The 21,122-nt window shown below is 36.3% G+C and overlaps 7 protein-coding genes across 7 annotated transcripts; 2 read left to right on the top strand and 5 right to left on the bottom strand.

The window, feature by feature from the left end:
* Positions 1–491: 491 nt before the first annotated feature.
* Positions 492–1,426, bottom strand: RO3G_00754 (uncharacterized protein; the record flags this gene model as incomplete). Its single annotated transcript, XM_067655345.1, has 2 exons — positions 492–505; positions 670–1,426. The coding sequence occupies 2 exons, from the start codon at positions 1,424–1,426 to the stop codon at positions 492–494; spliced, it is 771 nt and encodes a 256-aa protein (XP_067511446.1).
* A 1,778-nt stretch (positions 1,427–3,204) lies between these two features.
* RO3G_00753 (uncharacterized protein) lies at positions 3,205–5,877 on the bottom strand (the record flags this gene model as incomplete). Its single annotated transcript, XM_067655344.1, has 4 exons — positions 3,205–5,215; positions 5,275–5,485; positions 5,574–5,664; positions 5,725–5,877. 4 exons carry the CDS (start codon positions 5,875–5,877, stop codon positions 3,205–3,207), a joined length of 2,466 nt encoding a protein of 821 aa, XP_067511445.1.
* Positions 5,878–6,666: 789 nt separating this feature from the next.
* On the bottom strand, positions 6,667–7,307 carry RO3G_00752 (uncharacterized protein; the record flags this gene model as incomplete). Its single annotated transcript, XM_067655343.1, has 3 exons — positions 6,667–6,993; positions 7,053–7,253; positions 7,305–7,307. The coding sequence occupies 3 exons, from the start codon at positions 7,305–7,307 to the stop codon at positions 6,667–6,669; spliced, it is 531 nt and encodes a 176-aa protein (XP_067511444.1).
* A 3,670-nt stretch (positions 7,308–10,977) lies between these two features.
* Positions 10,978–13,379, top strand: RO3G_00751 (uncharacterized protein; the record flags this gene model as incomplete). Its single annotated transcript, XM_067655342.1, has 6 exons — positions 10,978–11,122; positions 11,185–11,536; positions 11,586–11,882; positions 11,955–12,087; positions 12,238–12,669; positions 12,735–13,379. 6 exons carry the CDS (start codon positions 10,978–10,980, stop codon positions 13,377–13,379), a joined length of 2,004 nt encoding a protein of 667 aa, XP_067511443.1.
* A 572-nt stretch (positions 13,380–13,951) lies between these two features.
* RO3G_00750 (uncharacterized protein) lies at positions 13,952–15,037 on the bottom strand (the record flags this gene model as incomplete). Its single annotated transcript, XM_067655341.1, has 1 exon — positions 13,952–15,037. The coding sequence occupies one exon, from the start codon at positions 15,035–15,037 to the stop codon at positions 13,952–13,954; it is 1,086 nt and encodes a 361-aa protein (XP_067511442.1).
* A 2,688-nt stretch (positions 15,038–17,725) lies between these two features.
* RO3G_00749 (uncharacterized protein) lies at positions 17,726–19,324 on the top strand (the record flags this gene model as incomplete). Its single annotated transcript, XM_067655340.1, has 5 exons — positions 17,726–17,731; positions 17,949–18,266; positions 18,319–19,049; positions 19,110–19,187; positions 19,240–19,324. The coding sequence occupies 5 exons, from the start codon at positions 17,726–17,728 to the stop codon at positions 19,322–19,324; spliced, it is 1,218 nt and encodes a 405-aa protein (XP_067511441.1).
* Positions 19,325–19,389: 65 nt separating this feature from the next.
* Positions 19,390–20,793, bottom strand: RO3G_00748 (phosphatidate cytidylyltransferase; the record flags this gene model as incomplete). Its single annotated transcript, XM_067655339.1, has 6 exons — positions 19,390–19,557; positions 19,607–19,846; positions 19,896–20,054; positions 20,108–20,406; positions 20,465–20,604; positions 20,657–20,793. 6 exons carry the CDS (start codon positions 20,791–20,793, stop codon positions 19,390–19,392), a joined length of 1,143 nt encoding a protein of 380 aa, XP_067511440.1.
* Positions 20,794–21,122: the final 329 nt, after the last annotated feature.

Raw genomic sequence — 21,122 nt, 5'->3', positions numbered from 1 at the left:
GCATGACGAGATTATTGCACCGTCGACGCAAGTTATCAAAATCAATACAGAAATCCAAATTCTCTTGACAAAAGCTTAAGCATAAAAAATCTCGGTAGAGAGACCTGAATTGTGGGTTTTGCAAGATTGCTTTGAGCTTGAACAAATTACTTTCTTTAGACTCGCTAGAAGGAGAAGTTGGAGTTAAAGGAGGTGTTAATCCATTCGACAAGATTTTGCTAGTGGTGGGAGTAGAAAAATAATCAATCGTGCTCGTATCTGAAAGGAGGAGCGCCTGGACTGATGATTCCGAGCTCCTATCATTTTTGCCAAATTGTGGTAGGCTGGATTCGGAATTTGTCGATACGATTGTGCTACAGGATGAAGAAACGAGTGATGATCTGCGTGAAGAGCAAGAATCACTCATAGAAACTTTCATAAGATTGTGCTGATTTAAACAAATATCAATAACAACCTTTTTCCCTGCATTTGTAAGCTTAAGAATATTTGATTTAGATGACTCGACCTGTTGCGAGTATCTGTATTTTTCATCTAGAAAAGTTATCCAACCAAACTTCAAGAATTCTGACATTGTAATTTCTGCTTCATCAGTTGAAGATACTGTGCAATATTCAACTAGCCAATTGCAACATAGCGATGATGGAAATATGGCGCGCATTTTGAATTTACTTGAAGATGTTGGATTCAAATTGCTCATGAGAGACTGTTGCTGCTGAAAAGATATACCGCTTTTCTCATCAACGTCTATTAACAAGTTGTTTGGTAGAATACTGATTTGAGGGAAGAAATCTGTAATTTTCAAGTTACAATCCATCAAATTTGCATTTGTGTCAATTGAGGAATAATCATTTGAATATATTGAAGAATCTCTTGAAGAATTCAAAATGTCTTGTTTGCCAAGTTCAGGGAAAGCATTATATAAATCATTTTGTTTTTCAGACGCATTTTCAGACAATGGTAGGCTTGCAATCATGATAGTAAACAAGCAAGACATAAATTTTCGACTGCGATTGATACGATCATTGTGCGGCATTCTTTCCATATTGATCAGATACATAGGCACTGCCATTGATCCCACATGCTTTTTGAACATGGATATATCTGTTTTTGTTCTTTTACAAAAATTTTGGAGTACACAAAGGCCTTTGGATCTGATTCTCCATATGCCTTTTTCACGATAGGTACGATTTTGAGGCTCGACAGCATTTTCAATCAAACGACTCCACAAGAATTGCTGAATTAAGGCTTTTGCCATACCCTTATTCATATTGAAAGTAGTTGTAATAAAAGATGCGGCATTGGCACATTCATCTCTTTTTGAAAATTTTAACGAACCTAATTGTGCGATTGCTTCTTCTGATGAAAAAGTACCCACATACGACCGGAACATATGTCGATGTGAGGCAAGAGTGATTTGCGTCATCATGGTTGAGAAAAGTTGATGGATATCCTACAAAAATACTAATATTCAATACAAATGGTTTATGCTTCTCGTTAGTTACATACATCTATACTAGGACGACCATCGATAGTGAAATTTATCATGGATGTATAGGCTAATGACTGAGAATGGGAGCTCATTAAATGATTAAAGTTGACAAATCAAAGGCACTTTGTTAAATAGATCGAGTAAGTGATGAACTGAATGCAGTTGTAATTTAAAAAAAAAAAAAAAAAAAAAAAAACCTTAAATAACACCAAAGATAATTTATATATTTCGATTTGTCGCAAGTCAATGTGTAGGTCAAGACAAGAAAAAGGGGATGGGATGGAATACTGATGCTTTGAAACTCAAGGAGAACGTGAGTAAATTGACAAGTAATTTATAAAGTATAAAGTAATCAATTTTATAATTAGAAGAAAAAGATCCTCTGGGGGGAGTTGTAGAATTGTTGCAAATTCCTGTGTGTAATAATATAAAAAGCAAATTGGCTTTAAAAAGAGATGAAAAAGGAGTCTTTCTTTTCCCACTGAACAACCTATTTCTGATTTTATTCAACAAGCATGTGGCATGTTTAATAGTAGCTAAAACTTTCTTTTTTTTGCATTAAAAGTGTAAATCAAGATTCAGGTGTAACCTTTAACAAGGAAAGTTTATTCATGTTACAAAAAAACTTTTGTCTACCCCTAAAAGTAAAAAAATAAAATAAAATGATACCACTTAATAGAGGGAAAAGGAAACTTAAAAAAAATAAGCTGCTAGTAAACTCATTAGGATTGTAATAGAAAATTAATTTTGTAACTGTCTAATTGTTTATTGCTTCATATACGAATATATCAGACACTGCAAAATAAAATAAAAGTAAATATCTATGCATGTATCGAGAATTTGCATGATGGGCAAAAGGAAGCTTTCCCTCCCATTATTATAGTTAATAAAACATACCCTACTACGTGGATGAAGATTGATTGCAAAGAAAAAGGAGGCAATGTAAAATTAGGGGGATCAAAATGTTTGTTATTTTTTATAGTCGGTTGACAGTATAAAAAGGGTTTAGTTTATTACACCTTTTGTCTGTAATTCCATACAAGGAAAAAAAAAGGAACATTATTGAACAATTATAGAAGATGTTCACAAGAGAATATGTACATATCAGGCAATTGCTTGACTCAATTCCCCATTGTTTGAAATAAGAATTTTTATCGAATACTTAATATTTATGTCAATAATTGGTATTTGACCAATAAAAACGAGCAAAAAAAAAAAAAAAAAAAAAGCACAGACAGTATTAGCAAATACAGACTTTTTTATGAATTGAAATGGTTGCTGCTATGGCTTTTATGCGTATATTATAAACAAGCAAATCATAAGCATCATTCTTTTGTTTATTACAAAAACGATAATACACTTTTCAGTAATTTATATAAACAAACGCTTTCAAATACTCTTATCCTTGTATTTTTTTTTATTTCGTTTGATCCAGCAGAAAGTTGCTAGCCTTTTCCAAATCCTGATCGTACCTGTTCAAAGCATCTTTGGCTTCCTGTTCACCAAAGCCCATTTTGACTAGATCCTTTATTTTATCACCTACAATACCTATTGGTCCACTAGGAGTAGTGGCCGACTTCATCTCTGGGGATTTTTGCTTTCCAAAATCACCAGCAAAGCTCGAAAAGGAATCGCCAAACCCAGATGACTGAGGAGCAGGGGAGACGACTTTGTCTGTTGGTGTAGTTGAAACGCCAAATATAGAGTCCCAATCATCATTTGATTTTGATGTCTCTGACTTTTTTTTGTTCGGTTTGTTTGGGTGCGTCAAAAGCGACGAAAGCGGATGTCCACTCATCTTCTGTATCACCAGTAGTCTTAACGTTATTGTTTGCTTTATTTGTATCAAAAGAGCTGAACGCATCATCAAAATCTGCGAAATCATCGTCTTTAGCAACAATCTTTACTTCAGGCAATTGGTTTCCAGAAAAGGCGGCTTCAAAATCATCTTCATCTTCTTTACTATCCTTTACTTTTTCATGTGGATTGGCGGCAGAAGGTGGGGGAGGTGGAGGTGCGCGCTGTTTTTTGATGCCGACTGTAGAGGATGCAACTGAACTAATAGATGGTTGGCGATAATGCTTACTTTGTGGAGGTGGTGGTGGAGGTCCACGTGAAGATTTTGTAACAGTGGATGTAGGGCTTGTTGGCCATTGGATAGGGTCGAATGCGTTAACGGGAGTGCTTGCTGCAGGTGTACTTATACTCATTGTACCAAATATAGCATCAAATTCGTTTTGATTACTAGATGTTATGGCATTTTCAGAAGACTCAAATGCATTGCTTTCGATTTGTGTAGATTCACCGAATGGTGAGGTAACATGATTGTTAGGTGTGGAGGCGGATGGGCTGCCAAAAAGCGTGCCAAGAGTCGGCGTGTTTACTGCTGAGGACGTTGATTGAGGGCCTGCAGTTGCATCGACCTTTTCTTCTTCTTCTTCTTCTTGGCTTTCGTCATCGCTGTCATCATCGCTGTCATCATCTTCTGCGGTTAAACCAGCTGCAGCTTTATAATCTTCCAAATTACGGGCTGCTAATGACCTGTCTTGCTCGGCTGCTGTAACTTGTCGTCTATTGATATCCAGCATCATACTTTGTTGCTTTGATTGTGTTCGCAGCTTGTCCAATTCAGCATTAGTTTTTTGCGTTTCTTTCTGAATTTCGGATATATGTCGTTTGAGGCTCTCAGTCTCAGCACGTCCATTTTCCAGTGTTTGACTAATTCGTGCAGTTTCATTTTGAATTGTAACAAGCTCTTGTTGCGCAGCATTATATTCTGCACGAATTTTGTCCCATTCAGCTTCTTCTAATCGAACCTGTTCCTGGATTTCATTTAAATCTTTCACAGCCGTTTCGTGTGCTATCTTCACGCTCGCCATTTGAGCTTCCAATTCCTTCTTTTGTTGTATCAACTGTTCTAGTACATTTTTATCAGACGATTTCTGGTCCTTCAAATCTGTTGTATGTGATGTAAAAGAAGAAATCTGATTATGTAACATATTAACTTGTTGTGTTTCAGCCGCGACCTGATCGTTTCCAAAGTCTTCTAGTAAATCCTTGCTGCTGTTTCTAGCAACCCGTGGTGATACAGCAGCGTTTACTGGAGATGGTGAAGCAAAGGCAGGAATAGGAGATGCGAAAACATTGCTTTGTTGTCTCTGGTTTGGAGGTACTAAAGTTTTTGGTAATGTTTGTGGTAAAGTCTCTCCACGCAGCCGCTTGTGAATTAAATGCATTGCTACAGCAAATTCATCTCGGGATAAGCTGCCACGTTGTTGAATATCAGATAAATCCCAAATATGTGCCAGCTCAGTTTCAGGGAGCCTTGAGTTCTTGAAAAATTCAACAGCCTCTTTGCCTTGAATGTAACACGTATGATTTGAGTCGATTTTATCAAAATAAGTGTCAAACTGTTGCTTTTCTTGTGCTGTTACATCCCAATCTTGAGTAGCAGGAGCACCAAAGGCCAAACTCCCCAATGAATCAATTGTTCTCGCTCGTTGAGGTGGCGTCATCATACTTGCTTGGCGTGTAAGGGATGGTGAAACTATATTACTCATAAGAGGTGATGGGGTCTCGACAGCGGTAGCAGACTGAAAAACAACAGGAGGTAATTTATCCGGTAGGGTTTTCATTGTTCCGTCCATTAGTTTGGCAATGTAGTGCATTGCAATGATAAATTCTGATTGGTTCAAAGTGCCTGATTGTCGAACATCAGCTAAATTCCTACAGGCAAAAAAAAAAAATTACAAAAAGACAAAAACAATTATATGCTTTGTATATACCATATTTGACTTAATGTATCGACAGGTAGTTTTGATTTTAAAAATACATTTCTAGCTGTTTCTGCGTCCATGATACCATTCACCGGTTGGTGTACTTTAAAAATATTTGCATATTTTTCACGCTCTGCTGATGTAATTGGTATATCATTTGTTTTATTTGAGATCATTGGGCTAGGTGCGACCACACCATCGAATTGAGGTAGAGGAACAGCTAGTTTTTATTAGTATACAGGGGAAGACAAGAAATGCTTGGCAAAAGAGCTTACTGGTTGCTAAAATTGGCTCTGTAGCCTCTTTACCATGCTGAGCACAGGCAATGAGTTTCAATGCGATGGCAAATGTTTCAGGCGTCAGATATCCCACTTTGTCCCTATCAGCAGCTTCCCAAATCTATTATTCTTCTAATTAATCTTTGTTAAGTTTCTAGGAATAATTCATTTTTTGTTTTACTTCTGATAGTATTTCGTTGGGCACACCTGAAGAGGCAAAAAAGTTTACAGCCTCAGAGCCTGTAACAATGCCATCTTGAGACTTGCTAACAGATTGGAATAGCTGAGGAAATAGTCTTGCTTCCTGAGGTGTTAAGAGTGATTCCCAAGACATGGCTGTTTTTTTTTTAAAAAAAAAAGAAAATAAAAGAAAAAGAAAAATGAAATGGTTCAAGCATTATTGACTTTTAGGGAAAGTGAACAGTAAATTACAGTTAAGGAAATTTCATTGGTCAAATTTTATTACATTTTTTTTTAAACAATGCCCAAGTGTTGGCGCGTTAACATAGCGGCCAGTTGGTCAACTTCATTCATTGTACGGGAAGTAAAATCTTTTCCAGGCTCAGGTCCTTTTGGTTGACGAATTGGGTGAAAGTTAACACTAGTTGAACTGGTATCTTCTGCCGTAGTACTTGTACTCCTTTTGAAAGAAAGTAATTTAGTCATCATTTTTCAATACATACGAATACAATTTTACATCATTGATTTTCTATAGTTCCCTTTCTCTGTACTATTACTGTTATTGTTATTATTATTCAATCTCTCACGACTTGGACTTTGTCTTAAATTTGTTCGAGAGCCTTTATTCTGAAGCTAGGGTTATATTAGTAAAACTAGACAAAATATTATACATTCTTACTCTCATAATAGGTGCAGGGACAGAACCTCTTTTTTCAATAATAACCTGTCTGTCAGATCCAAGCCCTACCGAGTAATGAGCCAAGCCGAGTTTATCTGCAATTAAATGGGCATTTCTGCGTTCTTTGGCAGAAAGAGTTTTTGGTAAAGCAAGTTCGGTGCCATCAGGGTCCCCACGAAAAAGCAAAATGTAGCTGTAAAGTTCCAAAACATTAGGATCATTCAAATCTAAAGCTTCTAATTGGGTGATTAGTTTTTCAACTTGTCATTCAAATGCATAATGCATACCTTCATCGGGAGTGTTTGTTGTAGCAGTGTTTGCAGGAATAGTTGGCAATTTGCGTTCATTTAATAAAGGTGAATTTGGCTGCGATGATTCTCTTTCTTTTTTTTTATTCATCAATTCGGTTTCAGTCAAAACTTTTTTGTATTCCACACGTAATGTACGGCCTCCGATTTCAAGACCATTGATCGTGTTGACAACTTCTTCCGTTTCTTCTGGTGTACGATAGTTTGCAAAAGCAAGGCCACGAAATATACCATTATCAAAATGGTAGTTAAAAGCAAATGCTTCTGGGACACCAAGAGAACTCTAAAAGAAAAAATAAATTATTCTATTGACACTTTATCCCTATCAAGCCTGTTACTTACAAGTTTACTTAAAAGAGCATCTTTTTTTACAGAGAAAGGAATATTTTTAATAACAATGGCAGTGGGAATAATATCGTCTGAATCTGCACTGTTAATAGGAGTAGGTGAAACAGGTCGTGAAGCAGGACGAGAAGGCGGACGAGATGAAGGACGAGATGAAGGACGGGAAGAGGGACGAGAACCAGGTGCACTTCCAACATCCTACCATTAATTTATTTAGTTTTCTATTTCCATTAATAAAGTAAATATTACCATGCTATTCCGGTAAACCCGTCTAAAAGAAGAAGAGCGAGACCGAGACGTAGTATTTTCAGACATGAGAGGGGTGGACATTATGTGTATATAATACAAAGCTATAAAAAACTAAAATAAAAAAAAGCAAAGGGGGTTAAGTATAGGGTAGGGAAAGGTAAAGGAAGAGAGGACGTCAATAAAGGGGAAGGGGTCGTGAAAGAAAGTGAATAGAGAAAAGGGGAAAAAGAGTGTAAGAGACAAATCTGAGTAAAGATGCTCAATAAATCTAGCTGGGTCACAACTTTGTCATCCGGCTTAATTGTGACTTTTATAGTTGGGATGAAACCCAGGGGTTCAAAGCGCATTTTATGCATGAATCAAATACAAATTCATTTTCCCAAAACTTTAGTGATTGAGACTTATCTGACTTATACAATTAACTGTACACTAAACTGCTTTCTATTTCTTAGAGATATAGTAAATTGATCGAGTTTTAAAAATAGTTAATAAAGAATTGCAAGTATTTCATGCTTTTATAACAACTATCGGTAGCAAATGATGCTTTTCCTTGATGTACAAGGAAAACATTATGTAGGTACGATTGGAGATAGCTTTTGATTTATTTATGAGTATCTTTGAAGAGAGTTACTTTCATCTTTCTGGAAATCAGCGCATTGTGAGCCAAATCTCATTGATCGCTTCTGGCTTGTATATTGTAAGTGACTTGTGTGATTTACAGATACAGTCTTTCGTCAATGAATTTGCCAACAATGTTCACAAATGATTTGTCTCTCTCTTTTTGCGTTAAAGTAAGAGAAAATTGCTACTCTTGTATTGTGCATTTGGCAAGACCCAATCAACAATTTGTAGTACAATTATTCCGTGTTATCAGTCATTATTGAAGGAAATACTTTAAAAATCAAATTATTCAATGCTCACTTCAAGAATGAAGAAAAAAAAAAGTAGGTTTTCAAGTACTAAGAATGAATACGAGGTACCTTCTAACCACTAAAAGAAGGTTCCGACCCTTATACTATCCTCAGTATTTTTATTAGTCTCTCGCTTTTGAATCTGACCCTTCCAAGAAATATGCTAAACCTTAGAATATTTTATAACAATGTGCATATTGTATTTTTATCCTTTGATATCAATTAGACAAGACAAACCAAGAGACTCACTTATAATTTTTTGATTAGTGCTTATTAATTAAAGCCATAGAGGGTATCCATACAAAAGCTGAGGAATGCTTCTAGATTATGAATGTGTCATTACATCTCTAACAAGAGTATTATATATGCTGCTATTTTTACACATTTCCAAAGTGATTTCATAACTATTCATATGGTTCTAAAAGACAACATTAATCTCACTTGCCCTGCATGCTCACGAAAATTGAAAACGACCACGGCCCTGATAAACCGTGCATAGTTTGAACACAATAATTATAACTCAGCTTAAATGATGAATTCATGGGCAAAATTCGGCTTGTTATTGATTCAAAACATTGCGCAGGAGGTATTCAATTATCTTAAAAAAATACTATACCATCTTAAAAGAAACGCACTTGAACGATTCCAAAGCAAAAAGACAGAGATTTCGCAAGAACCATCGAAAAAACTGTAAAGTTTTTTTTTTTTTTTTTTGAAATAGTGACAAAGTTATTATTATTGATAACAATAACCTTTGTAAGCATATTCAATCTGTTGCAAATTTAATAATCCCCTCTTTGCGTGCAGCAAAAGAAGTGGTAGCAGAAAGGTTACTCTTAAAGTTCACATAAAACTATATGCTTTCTTGCCATTATGCATTTGTTCTGCTCATTTTATATAATAAATCAGTATTTCATATTCTGCTTCCTAAAAATGCAATCCACAATTTTCAAAAATCTACTGCTTTTACCAATTACAGGTGAAAGCCAGCAGGAAACATTACAACGCTTTTCTTTTTCCGCTTGTTTTTTCATTTTTCTACATTAGGCAATGGCAGAGTTTAGCAGTATACCCCACAATGTAAGCTAAAGACAATGAAAGTATATTTATAATCATAACACGGCTTGTCTTTGTACCAAAAAGGTATTCACGCTACCAACGCCTACAGATATAACAATAACTCCATTTTGGACAACAATACTACAAAAAGACAATTTCATACTTCAAAAATCTTCGACACCAGGAAACCCTCTTTTTAGAAACCTTGTGAGCACCATTGCCAATGTGTAAGCCATTTCCTTACATTCTCGTATGTTCCTAAAAAAAGAGATAAATAGATTTGATACTAAGCAATCACCTTATCGAATACTATTTCAAAGAGAAGTCAACACAATATGCTTACAAATTGCAGTTGCAGATTCTGAACATTCTATTGAAGCAGCCTGGAGTTGGATAGAAAAGAATATGATGCCTGAACTTGAAATAATAGATCACCCACTTGATAAGGAGCAGTGGGTAACTGAGAAAATAGACATGATTGTCACTGCTGTTGGTAAGAATAAGAAAAGATAAAAAGCAAATTTGAGTATTACAAAGTAACCCCATCTTAAAAGATTCTGGCACTGATGAACTCTTGTCTGACGAAAAAATTAGAAACGCATCAAGAACCTTTCGACAGATATTTGATATTCCCCCTTCTGAGCGGTTTGTAAACTGTAAATGCAGTTAACCTCATTTTGTTTATTCAAGACAACTTATCTTTGTTCTGTTTAGATTATTCATGTTCGCATCGATCAAGACAAGGATGGTTATATATCAGTGAGAATTATCTTGGATTTCACTCATTCTTACTCGGCTTAGAATTGAAAACACTGATAGAGCTAAAAGACATACAGGAGCTTGTAAAAGAAAGATCGAAAGGTATTTTTGATGATAGTTTAAGAATTATAACAAAAGATAAAGAAGAGGTAAAGAAAAAAATAAAAGATAAATGGAAAATAAAAGGATATAATAAGTATAATAGTATCACTTTTCCAATATGTTTAAAAGAGAGGAAGTATATGATTTGCTAATTCAACTGACTGGCCTGGCTATGCAGAGATGGTTAAAAAGCTCAAGTATGGATTCTCCTGGTGCTTCTACTGATGCAAACTTTTTAGCTGCTGAATCTCACCACTCTAGAGGGATATCCAGCGTAGCATCAGCTTTAGGTCGATCTCACCAGCCCACTAGTCCCTTAAAACACGATTTGGCTAGTCAAAAAAGAAACCAAGCGTATTGTATACGGTTTAGACTACCAGAAAATGAGACACTGATGACAGCTGTGGATGCAACCTACTCTAAATCAGCTTGCTCAGAGCGTGATCAAGTCTTTTTGACTCAAGTTCCACCTGGCTATGTAAACCTGCTGGGTCGAATTTATTTGTCTCAGACGTTTATAACCTTCGAATCGCAAGATAGACTGCCTGCCCCCCAGCAGCATTTGCCATTATGTAAGGTTGTGTTCCCTTTATATTCTATAAAGCGGGTTGAAAAAATACATTCAGGCGCGTATACCTCTGGTGTATCTATTGTCACTGTACATAAAATTGAACACACATTTATGTTACATGTAAGCTCTGCGGCAAAAAGTAGTTTAATATCATTCGCTAATATATATCTATCTGAAAAAGGCAGAAAAAACGAACTGCGATCAGTTTTGCGACTCTCTTAAAGGCCTTTTATTGAAGCAAATCCCAGAGTTTAAGAAAGTGAAGAAATTTATGGCCACCTGCGAATCAGAGCATTTATTCCAAGTTGATTTAGAAGCATCTAAAGGTGGCCTCGGATTAGAATTTGGCTATCCGGAAAGCTCCAAAAAATCAAAAGACAAGAGTAAGACTCGGTTATGGAAAATTTATTTTCAAGGTAAGAAAATGAAAAAAATATTGAAGGAAAAGACTCAACTAAACACAATCATCTGTAAATAGAGAATGGACGAAATTTGACAATGATAAAACTACAGACATTTGGTAAACTTGTCCGTATCGGTTTGCCAAATAAACTTCGAGGCGAGATTTGGGAGGCCGCCTCAGGGGCAATATATTTAAGATTTGCAAATCAAGGTCTTTATGAAGAGATATTAAAGAAATATGAGGGAAAAAGTTCAGTGGCGACAGAAGAAATCGAAAAAGATCTGAACAGGTCTTTGCCTGAGTATGCAGGGTATCAATCGCCAGAAGGAATAGATCGTCTTCGAAGAGTTTTGACTGCTTATGCATGGAAAAACCCAGAGTTAGGCTACTGCCAAGCAATGAATATTGCTACTTCTGCTTTTTTAATGTAAATGTGTAAACTCTATGCCTTACCAAAGCTTACTTTTTACTGTTAGATATACGACAGAAGAACAAGCATTTTGGTTGCTGCATGTACTTGTAGATCGTATGTGTCCAGGGTATTATAGTACAAGTATGTATGGTGCTCTGTTAGATCAAATCATTTTTGAAAGACTTGTAGAGAAAACGATGCCAATTCTATGGGAGCATTTTAAAAAGACAGATGTAGAACTCTCTGTAGCATGTTTGCCTTGGTTTCTCAGTCTTTATGTCAATTCAATGCCCTTGGAATTTGCTATTCGTGTTCTCGATATACTGTTTATGGAAGGACCAAGGATTTTATTTCAAATTGGGTAAGTCTTCAAAAAAAAAAAAAAAAGAAAAAGAAAAAGAAAAAGCATTTGTTGAATATTTTCATCTATTAGATTGGCTATTTTAAAGATAAACGGAGAGGAATTACTGGGTACAAGGGATGATGGTGCCTTTTTAGATATTTTGAAATCCTTTTTTCAATCCATAGGAAATCCAAATGATCATAATCAGAATACAGGGCTAACAGTAAAAAAAAAAAAAAGAAGGGGGAGGGCAGGATGTACAGTTCATGAAGTTTAACAGTTTATTTGTATAGAAATTCAGTGAAGTGATGTTGATTGCTGTAATTAACTTTGAGTGTTTTCAGTTTAATATCAAACTTACCAATCTTTATAGTACAGAGAATTTTCGCTTGTGACAAATGAAATGATAATTGAGCTACGAAGACAGAATCAGCTCAAAGTAGGTGCAGGAATTGAATCCTTTACAAAACGAACAGTTATCCGTCATCTAAAAGAGACTGCTGGATTTTCAAAGGAAGATATTGGTGTCATTTACGATAAATACTTTGGCGCATTATATTATGCTAATAGGGAGACTGGAGATAAACCAGAATCAAAGATGGACAGAGAAATATTTCAAAATATGCTTGCTGTTATGACTCCTTGGGCCAAGATCAAGGTTACAAATGAGAGCGCTGATTCTATTGTTGCAAAAGAATTGAGTAATAGCTTTGTTCGTCGACTTTATCGAATGTTTTCTGGAAATGAAGATGAACTAATTGATTTTCAAAAGATGGTGGTTGGTATGGGTGAAATACTTCAAGGAGTAAGTACATAAACGTACATCTCTTGGCGAGAGGAACATGGGCTTATTAAAAGAAAATTACATAGGATATCATGTCACACATGGATTGGTTTTTCAAGTTGTATGATGAGGATAAAGATGGTGTGTTAACAAGCAAAGATATCATCAGCATGAGCAAAGAATTTTACTGGCTACTAAGTATATTAAAGGATACAGACATAGCTTGGGATGCTGTTACAAGTCTAATTGTCCACAGTTGTGAGCAATCCGATGTCGCGAAAGGATCACAGCCTGATGAAGCAACATTGAAGCATAGACTTGCAGATCTAACAATGGCAAGTAATGGTATATCACTGTCTACACGTATAAGGCAGCTTGATAGTGCAATACTAGCAGATGTGGTTGATCTAACTCTACCTTCGTTTCGTATGGTTGCCCTTATAAATGAATCGCTCGAAATGCTTCTTGATCATGGTTTTAAAAACAGCTTTAACTTTGCTAAATCAGCAATGGATAAACAAAAAAGTCTAGGTCGAGAATTATTTGAAAATTTATTTGCTCAAGGACAACATCTTGCACAACCACCGCTTTCTCCCCCAAAAGCTGCTCTGTCCGTTAATCAACAGTCATCGAGAAGTCGATCACATTCAGTATCATCTAATGCTGGAAATGATAGTGAAAAAATAGAAGTGGAAACTCTAATGGATGAGTGGGGACATTTTGAAATCTAGTTTTTATTTATTTGTATTATAGATATTTTATTGTAACCATTGCTATCTCATGGGTATTATTTATCTTCAATGTCTTTGGATTTTTGTTGGTTGGTCATTTGAGGGGCAATCTCATGTTTGATTGCAATCCTTTTTTTTTTTTTTTTTTTTTTTTTTTTACATAATAAATTATAGCATCACAGTGCTGTAACTAAAATGTTTGTAAAGTGTGTTTTTACTGCATAGTATCAAAATATGATGAAATAACTTCTATTGGAAAATTGAATTTGTTAATGACGACCATTGATATAGATAGATCGCTTGTAAGCAACATCACCACACAATAAATTCGACCTATTTAAGGGAAAGCATCCAAGTTAAATGTAAGCGAGACAAAAAGAAAATCCATAATTTTGTGAAAATTCACTTTTAAGCATAAAAAACTTCACGTATTTGAAACAAAATAATCTTTTATTTTTATTTTAGGGTAATTAATGATGCTACTGCTTTAGAATAAATGGAATTGAATAAATATAAACAGAGAAAACAATAATTGATTTACTCTAACATAATTCGCTTGGTTTTTTTCTTGTTTATAAGTCATCTTCATCAGAGAAAACTTCTTCACCACGCTTACGACGTTCCATACGCTCCTTCTTCTTCTTACGGAGTTCCTTGGAAGTCAACTTCTTCTTCTTTTCAACGGCCTTGATGGTGTTACCTTGGGCATCAACCATATCTTCGGCTTCTTGTTCCTTAATGGCAGTAGAGCCGTTACCGCTGACCCAATTGTGACCAGAGGGGGTCAAGCGACCGTTGTCAACCTTCCAGACTTCGGTACACAAAGCTTCAGAGAATTCACGATTGTGAGTAACAATGACGACACCACCACCGTATTCCTTGATAGCCATGGCTAAAGCACCAAGAGATTCACGATCCAAATAATTGGTAGGTTCGTCAAGAACCAACATGTGAGGCTTGTTCCACATGGCAGCACCAATGACAAGCTTGACCTTTTGACCACCAGAAAGACCACGGATGCGAGAGTGGGTGGCGAATTCGGCTTCGAGACCAACTTCGGTCAAGTGCTTTTCAATTTCCTTGGCAGTCAAGGGACGGTTAAGACCCATCTTGGCAGCTTCAGCAGAGTCAACTTCGGCAATCTTCTTACCGAAACCCATGTCTTCAAGCTTTTGACGAGAGATCCATGTGTTATCAACAGAAGAACGGCCAACCCAAGAGACTTCATATTCATAAGATTGCTTGAGCTTACGACGACCAACGATTTCTTCAATCACACGTTTTTCACCATCAATGACAAAGACTTGCTCCATGACCTTCTTGTTGGCTTCACCATTCATACGATCGTTCTTGTCGAGTTCTTCACGATCTTCACCAGTGGCATAACGCCATTGGATGTATTCATTAGGAGTACTGTCCAAGTGTTGTTCAATGTGGTGGAAAGCGTGTTGGGCAACGTAGGCAATACGCAAGTTGGGGTGCTTCCAGACAGTACCAATTTCGGATTCGATTTCACCAGTCAACAACTTGATCAATGTGGACTTACCGGCACCGTTGGGACCAATGACAGCAACACGAGAAGCAAGAGAACATTGCATGGAGATGTCGATCAATTGCTTACGGTCGGAACCAGGGTATTGGAAGTCAACATTCTTCATCTTCAAGATAGCACGTTCCTTGGTCTTGATACCTTCCAAGTAACCAGGTTCAGGGAAAGTAAACTTGATTTGAGAAGCTTCCAAAGAGTAGTAAGAAGCAGCACGAGGAACCTTCTTGACGAATTCGGACAAATTACCCTTATAACGCTTGAGCTTGTAGTTGGGTTCGTAGTGAATAATATCGGAACAGACGTGATCCAAGAAACCAGAGTCGTGAGAAACAATGATGGAAGTAACGGTCTTCAAACCAAGGAGGTAGTTTTCTAACCAGGCAACGTTGACAACATCCAAGTGATTGGTAGGTTCATCCAACAAGAGAATATCAGCATTCATCAACATAGCACGAGCAAGAGCAAGCTTCATCTTCCAACCACCAGAAAGTTCACCGATGGCCATTTTGGTAACCATTTGTTCAGAGAAACCATAATCGAGGAGAATCTTACGGACTTGTTCGGGGTCTTTGGTTTCAACACCTTCGGAGGCAAGGATAAAGTCAACCAAAGGAGTGTCGGCTTCGGAACCATCAATATCGTGTTCGACATAGACAGTCTTTAATTCAGAACGAGGGGGGAAACCTTCGACTTGTTCATTGGCGATGGCACGCATAAGGGTGGACTTACCACAACCGTTAGCACCACAGAGACCGTAACGACGACCACGCTTAAGACGGAGAGCAGTACGGTTCAACAAGATCTTGGCACCATAGGCAAGAGAGAACTCACAGTTACAGAGATCCTCACCTTCATCATCTTCTTCCTCAGGGTCCTTGGGAGTAACAGCTTCTTCACACTTGTTCAAGGCAGAGAAAGCGAGAGCTTCAGCATCTTCAGCAGTGTAGAAGGACTTGGCATAAGGAGCAAGAGACTTGATCCAGACATCCTTGAAGAAGTTCTTGGAAACACAAAGAGCAAGAGCAACATCATTCAAGAACTTGACGGTAGGAGCGAAAGCTTCATCAATGTCAGTAGGCAAGAGTTCCTTGATGGAGGTTTCAACCTTGGCCTTCTTTTGTTCCTTAGTGAAAACTTCAGTACCAGGGTTACCAACACGTTGAAGAGTGGCAAGAGCCTTTTGGACGACACCACGACATTCAGGGTCAGCAACAACATCTTGAACCTTTTCAAGAGCGGGCAAGAGAAGAGGCAAGAAAGGAGCAGCAACATCAGGATCATCGACAAGCTTGGACATGTTGTCAATAATCAAAGCAGCCTTACGCTTGATAGGAGTAGCACGTTCGTTCAAACCACGACCCAAGAGAGGAACCATGATGGACAAAGTAGCAGAGTCAACTTCTTGGACAAAGGTGGTGGCACCGAGCAAGTGAATGGTTTCAGGGACGTTTTCGGGGTGGTTGATACAACCAATGACAGCAGGGATGAAACGTTCAATATCTTTGTTTTCAATAAGAGAACAGATAGAGGACATGGTTTCAGTGGCTTGCTTCTTGACTTCGGCCTTGGTATCCCACATACAGTCAGAGACGACGGGAATGACTTCAGGAATAGCAACAAAAGAATTCCTTGGGGTGAGTCTTGGTCAAGAGAACCAAGAGATCAAGAGAAAGCATCTTGGTTTGCCACTTGCAAGAGTTACCGAGACCTTCGAGGATGAAGGGAACAGTAAGAGAACATGCATTGGGGTTCATCTTGGTGACAAAGTTCTTGGCAGCTTCAGCAGCAGCGTTCTTGATAGCGGCTTGCTTATCAGCTTGAAGTTCCAAAAGGTTGGCCAAGAGACCAATGATGAAGGGCTCAGTTTGACTTTCAATGCTGTTGTTGGTAAGAGCAGTGAAAGCAGCAACAGCTGATAAACGAGCACCATTGTTCTTCTTGTTACCAAATTCCTTAGCAACAGCATCAATAATGCCAGCATGCTTCAGAGAGAGGACGCCGTTAGATTTGACAAAAGTAGCGAGTTCTTCGGCGACAGACTCGCGGTCAGCATCGGAGGCAGCAGAAAGCTTGGTGATGATTTCTTTAGCCTTGTTGGTTTCAACTTCACCAGCAGAGACAGTAACTGTCATCTTCTTGTATTGAATTTCGCTCTTTTGTTGTGCAGCAGTAGCAGGCATCTTTTTTAATTTGTTTTTCTGTAGAGAAGGGATAGAGCGAAAAAAAAAAAATGAAGAAGTTCCCAAAAAGAAAAAAGAGTAAGTAATAAAAAAAAGAGGAAAAAGATTTTATTTATGAACTTTTATTACAAACTCCGAAAAAAGTTTTTTGGCATAATTTATAATACAAAATATACAAATAATCAACCGGAAAGTAAAATAAAAGTATCACCACTCAGAATTTTTATTCGGATTCCATAATTGAAACAATAGTGCATATACTCAATTTAAAGTACATAGTTTTATGATCTTCTGTAAGTATCATTATTTTCTCTTACTGTTTTAATAGCACATTGTTTATCATTTCTATTTGTATTAAATGATATCAGTAAATAAAATAAGGAGGTTTGTTTGTCTTTTTCTTTATTTTGTTTATAAGCCACGGATCACAAAAATCGGTTTCTTAAATGAGCAAAAAAAAAAAGGAGGTGTTCAAAAACTGCGGAAACGGATAACAAATTACAAAAGACATCCACTCAAAAAAAAAAAAAAAAAAAACATATAAAAATTTATCCAGAGCTGTAACTCATTATATTGTACAATTTGTGTGCACATAAAATAGCAAATATAAGAAAATAATGTATGTATGTATAGAATGATAGTAATACTATTCCCTCATTGGCTCATTATCGTGACGTAAATTTTTCTTATTTACTTTATGGGGAAATCATGAGCAGTTTTTTATTCAATTTTTCTTTCCTTTTCTTTTCCTTTTATACTTTCTGCATGGGAATGCTAAAGGTAAATACTTTATTTAATAATAAGATATTATGAAATAAATTAAATAAGTCTATTATATAGAGTGGTTCTAGTGTGTTGAGTTTTGATCAGTTGATGGCACAAGCTACTATGGTGGCTAAACAACAAGATGCTGCCCTGTTAGAAAAAGCAAGACAAAAAAGACGTGAAGATGAGGAAAAGAGACGAAGGGAAGAACGTGCACTAAAAGAAAAGAGAGAAGCTCAAGAGCTTTTAGCAAAAAGGCGTGAGATACAAGAAAAGAGACAAAAACAGCTTGTCGAACAAAAGAAACAACAGAAACGAACAGAAAAAATGACAAAATCACGTTCAGTACCAAGAAATTCTGATACACAACTACCTAATTTATCCGAAAAAAAGGTAAAACATGTAAATATTATTTTTTTGTTTCATATAGCTTATTTAAAACTAGCAGAAACCAGTGCATATGTCATTTGAAGACCTAATGAAAAAAGCAAAAGAGCAATCAACAATTAAAAAAGACAATCAACAGCAACCGCAGCAAGTTACAAAAAAACTATCCACAGGAGTAACTGCACCTAAAGCATCTACAAGTACTCCTAATCTTTATCATCGTTCAAAAAGACCAGAAACTAAAAGTTTACATGATGGCCGAGATAATAGCACTTTGTCAGTAAGAGAGCGAGCCAAATTAATGGTTTCAGAACCACCGAAGAAAATAATTGGTCAAAAGAAAGACAAGCGCTCAATTGTAGAATTACAAAGAGAATTGAGGCATTCAAAGGGAATTTATTCAGATGATGAAGATGACCGAAAGAAGGATCCAAGGTTAATGGTTAATAAAAAATCAACACAAAGATACCAGTCATCATCGTCCGACATCTCAAACCGCAAACGACCTTTATCTCCTCCTGCTCGTATTCCTATTAGAAAACCAGAGGTCGCCCGCCGTCCTCTCCCCTCATCTATACCCCGTATGCCATTCACTGGTAGATCATTGGATAGAAGTACGAGTAGAATGCCAGTACCAAAAAGATACAGAGAAGAAGAGGAAGAGCTAGATGATGAACTTGCTTCATTTATAGTTGATGATGACGATGATGATGATAGATATTACAGAGGACCACGTAAAAATAGCTACTCTGATGAAATCAGCAAAATATTTCGTTACGACAGAAGCAAGTAAGAGAAGAAAGTATTATGAAATATTGTGCTCATCTAACAAGTGTATTTTTTCCACAGGTATGCTAATGAACCCATATATTCTGATGATGATATGGAAGCTAATGCAAGTGAAGTATTGAGGGAAGAAAAGAGAAGGTAAAAAAAAAAAAAAAAAAAAAAAAATTCTTTTTGTTAATTTTAATGTTAGTGAACGACTTGCTAAACGAGAAGATTTGATTGAGGAACAAAAGGAATTAGAAAGATTAAAGAAGAGAAAGAAAACCTCTGCATGATGATTAAGTAATTTTCCTTTTTATTATAAAAAAAAAATAAAGCAATGTATATATAAGCAAGATTATTATGTTAATAAGTTTTGTGCTTTAGAAATAACAGAGTCGATTTGGCTGGCTAAATGATCTTGATTTATCAAGTATGTTTGTAATCTTTCCAATAATTCCAATTGTTCTTTAGATGACAAGTTATTTATGATCAATGCTAGAATTGTGCCAACAGATACATTATACATCTACAATAATGGTTAAAAGCCTGCTTGCTATTATACATGTATTTTGTACCTTAATAAAACTGTGGTAATACATAAATGCGAACAAACCCATTAAAAACTGGCAATCCATTCTGTCTGTTAAACCTCCATGACCAGGAATACTGTGACCAAAATCTTTGATTTTAAATGCTCTTTTAACTGCGCTAGCAAAGAAACCTCCGAATGGTGCAATAAGTGAAGCAAAACAGGCCATAACGATTGTATGTAACTGAATAGGGGCAATATAAACTTCAGAAATATCAGAAAGAAACTATTTCGATTGATTAATAATTAAACATTATATATTCATAAACACATACCAAGTACTTAATAACATATCGTATCAATGAAGGTAGCCGCCATGCAGCAGCAGTAAATACCGGGTTCTTGGGCTCACAGGAAATATCAGACCATGCAGAAGCACCAAGATCTTGGACTGGGCATACAATATAATCAAACCTCATAAGTGCAGTTGTGATCTACAAAAATAGCCATTGGTGAGGTGTCCTCTCTTTGCTTTTTTCTTTCTTACCAAAAATCCAAAAATAAGCGTAAATATCAATCCACCGACAAATCCTTCCACTGTTTTTTTCGGACTGAGTTGGATAAGCGGTGTTTTGCCCCAGAAAAATCCACAAATGTATGCAAAAATGTCATTACAAACCACAAGAGCAGCTGGCATAACAAACCAAATTAATCCTTCCAAAATGTTATCTACAATAAAATGTGCTTGAAAGACAATCAGAAAAATGGCCATATGGGTCCAACCAAACTGTGACATCTGCTGACGATATTGTCCCTTCTTTAGATTCATGACAAAAAATACAAAGCCTAATGATAGAAAGATTGAGTCTCAAAGCTAAGAAAAAGTGATATCATGTTCAAGTACCAATGACGTATAATGTAAAACTAATAAAACGATGATGTGTAGTAAAAGGCAGTAAGAATGCATCAACCATAACAATTTCTTTGAAGTAGTATATAATAGATTCTCCATATAAAAAGTATTCTGTAACAATAAGATAATACCTATAACAATTATATTTAAATATTTATATGCAAAAGAATCATAATATTTTACCAACTCATCGTTTTATACCAACGCAAGTCACCCTTTGCAGAAGCGATATCAATGACTTCTCTATAAACTAAGACTGTAATAATCATAACCATAATAATAGACCAAATGTATCCAGAAGCAAGGATAACAAAAAACATGCTAATCATAATCAAAGTTGTTATTGTTCTAATCCACCAGTTCCGCCACTTTTTGCTCGGTACTTCAGCAGCTAAAAGAGTCGTTGCTTGATCTTCTATTCCTTTTGGCGCCTTTGCTTCATTTGGTTTTGCTTGTTGGTTTGAATGGTTCCCTCTTCGCCGCGCCATTATTTTGATTTATACTTTATAAAAAGAAAAGAAAAACAAAAGCAGTATAATAAATGAGCCAAGAAACAGTCACAACTGAAAAACAGTAGTCAACTCAAGAAACCCTTGCCTGCAAGACTTTCATAATTTGAATGAATTTCTTTTGTATTCTGGACAAATTG

The sequence above is a fragment of the Rhizopus delemar genome, genomic scaffold (assembly GCF_000149305.1).
Source record: "Rhizopus delemar RA 99-880 supercont3.1 genomic scaffold, whole genome shotgun sequence".
NCBI classification, from domain to species: domain Eukaryota; kingdom Fungi; phylum Mucoromycota; class Mucoromycetes; order Mucorales; family Rhizopodaceae; genus Rhizopus; species Rhizopus delemar.
This window is presented reverse-complemented; position numbering and strand designations above follow the sequence as displayed.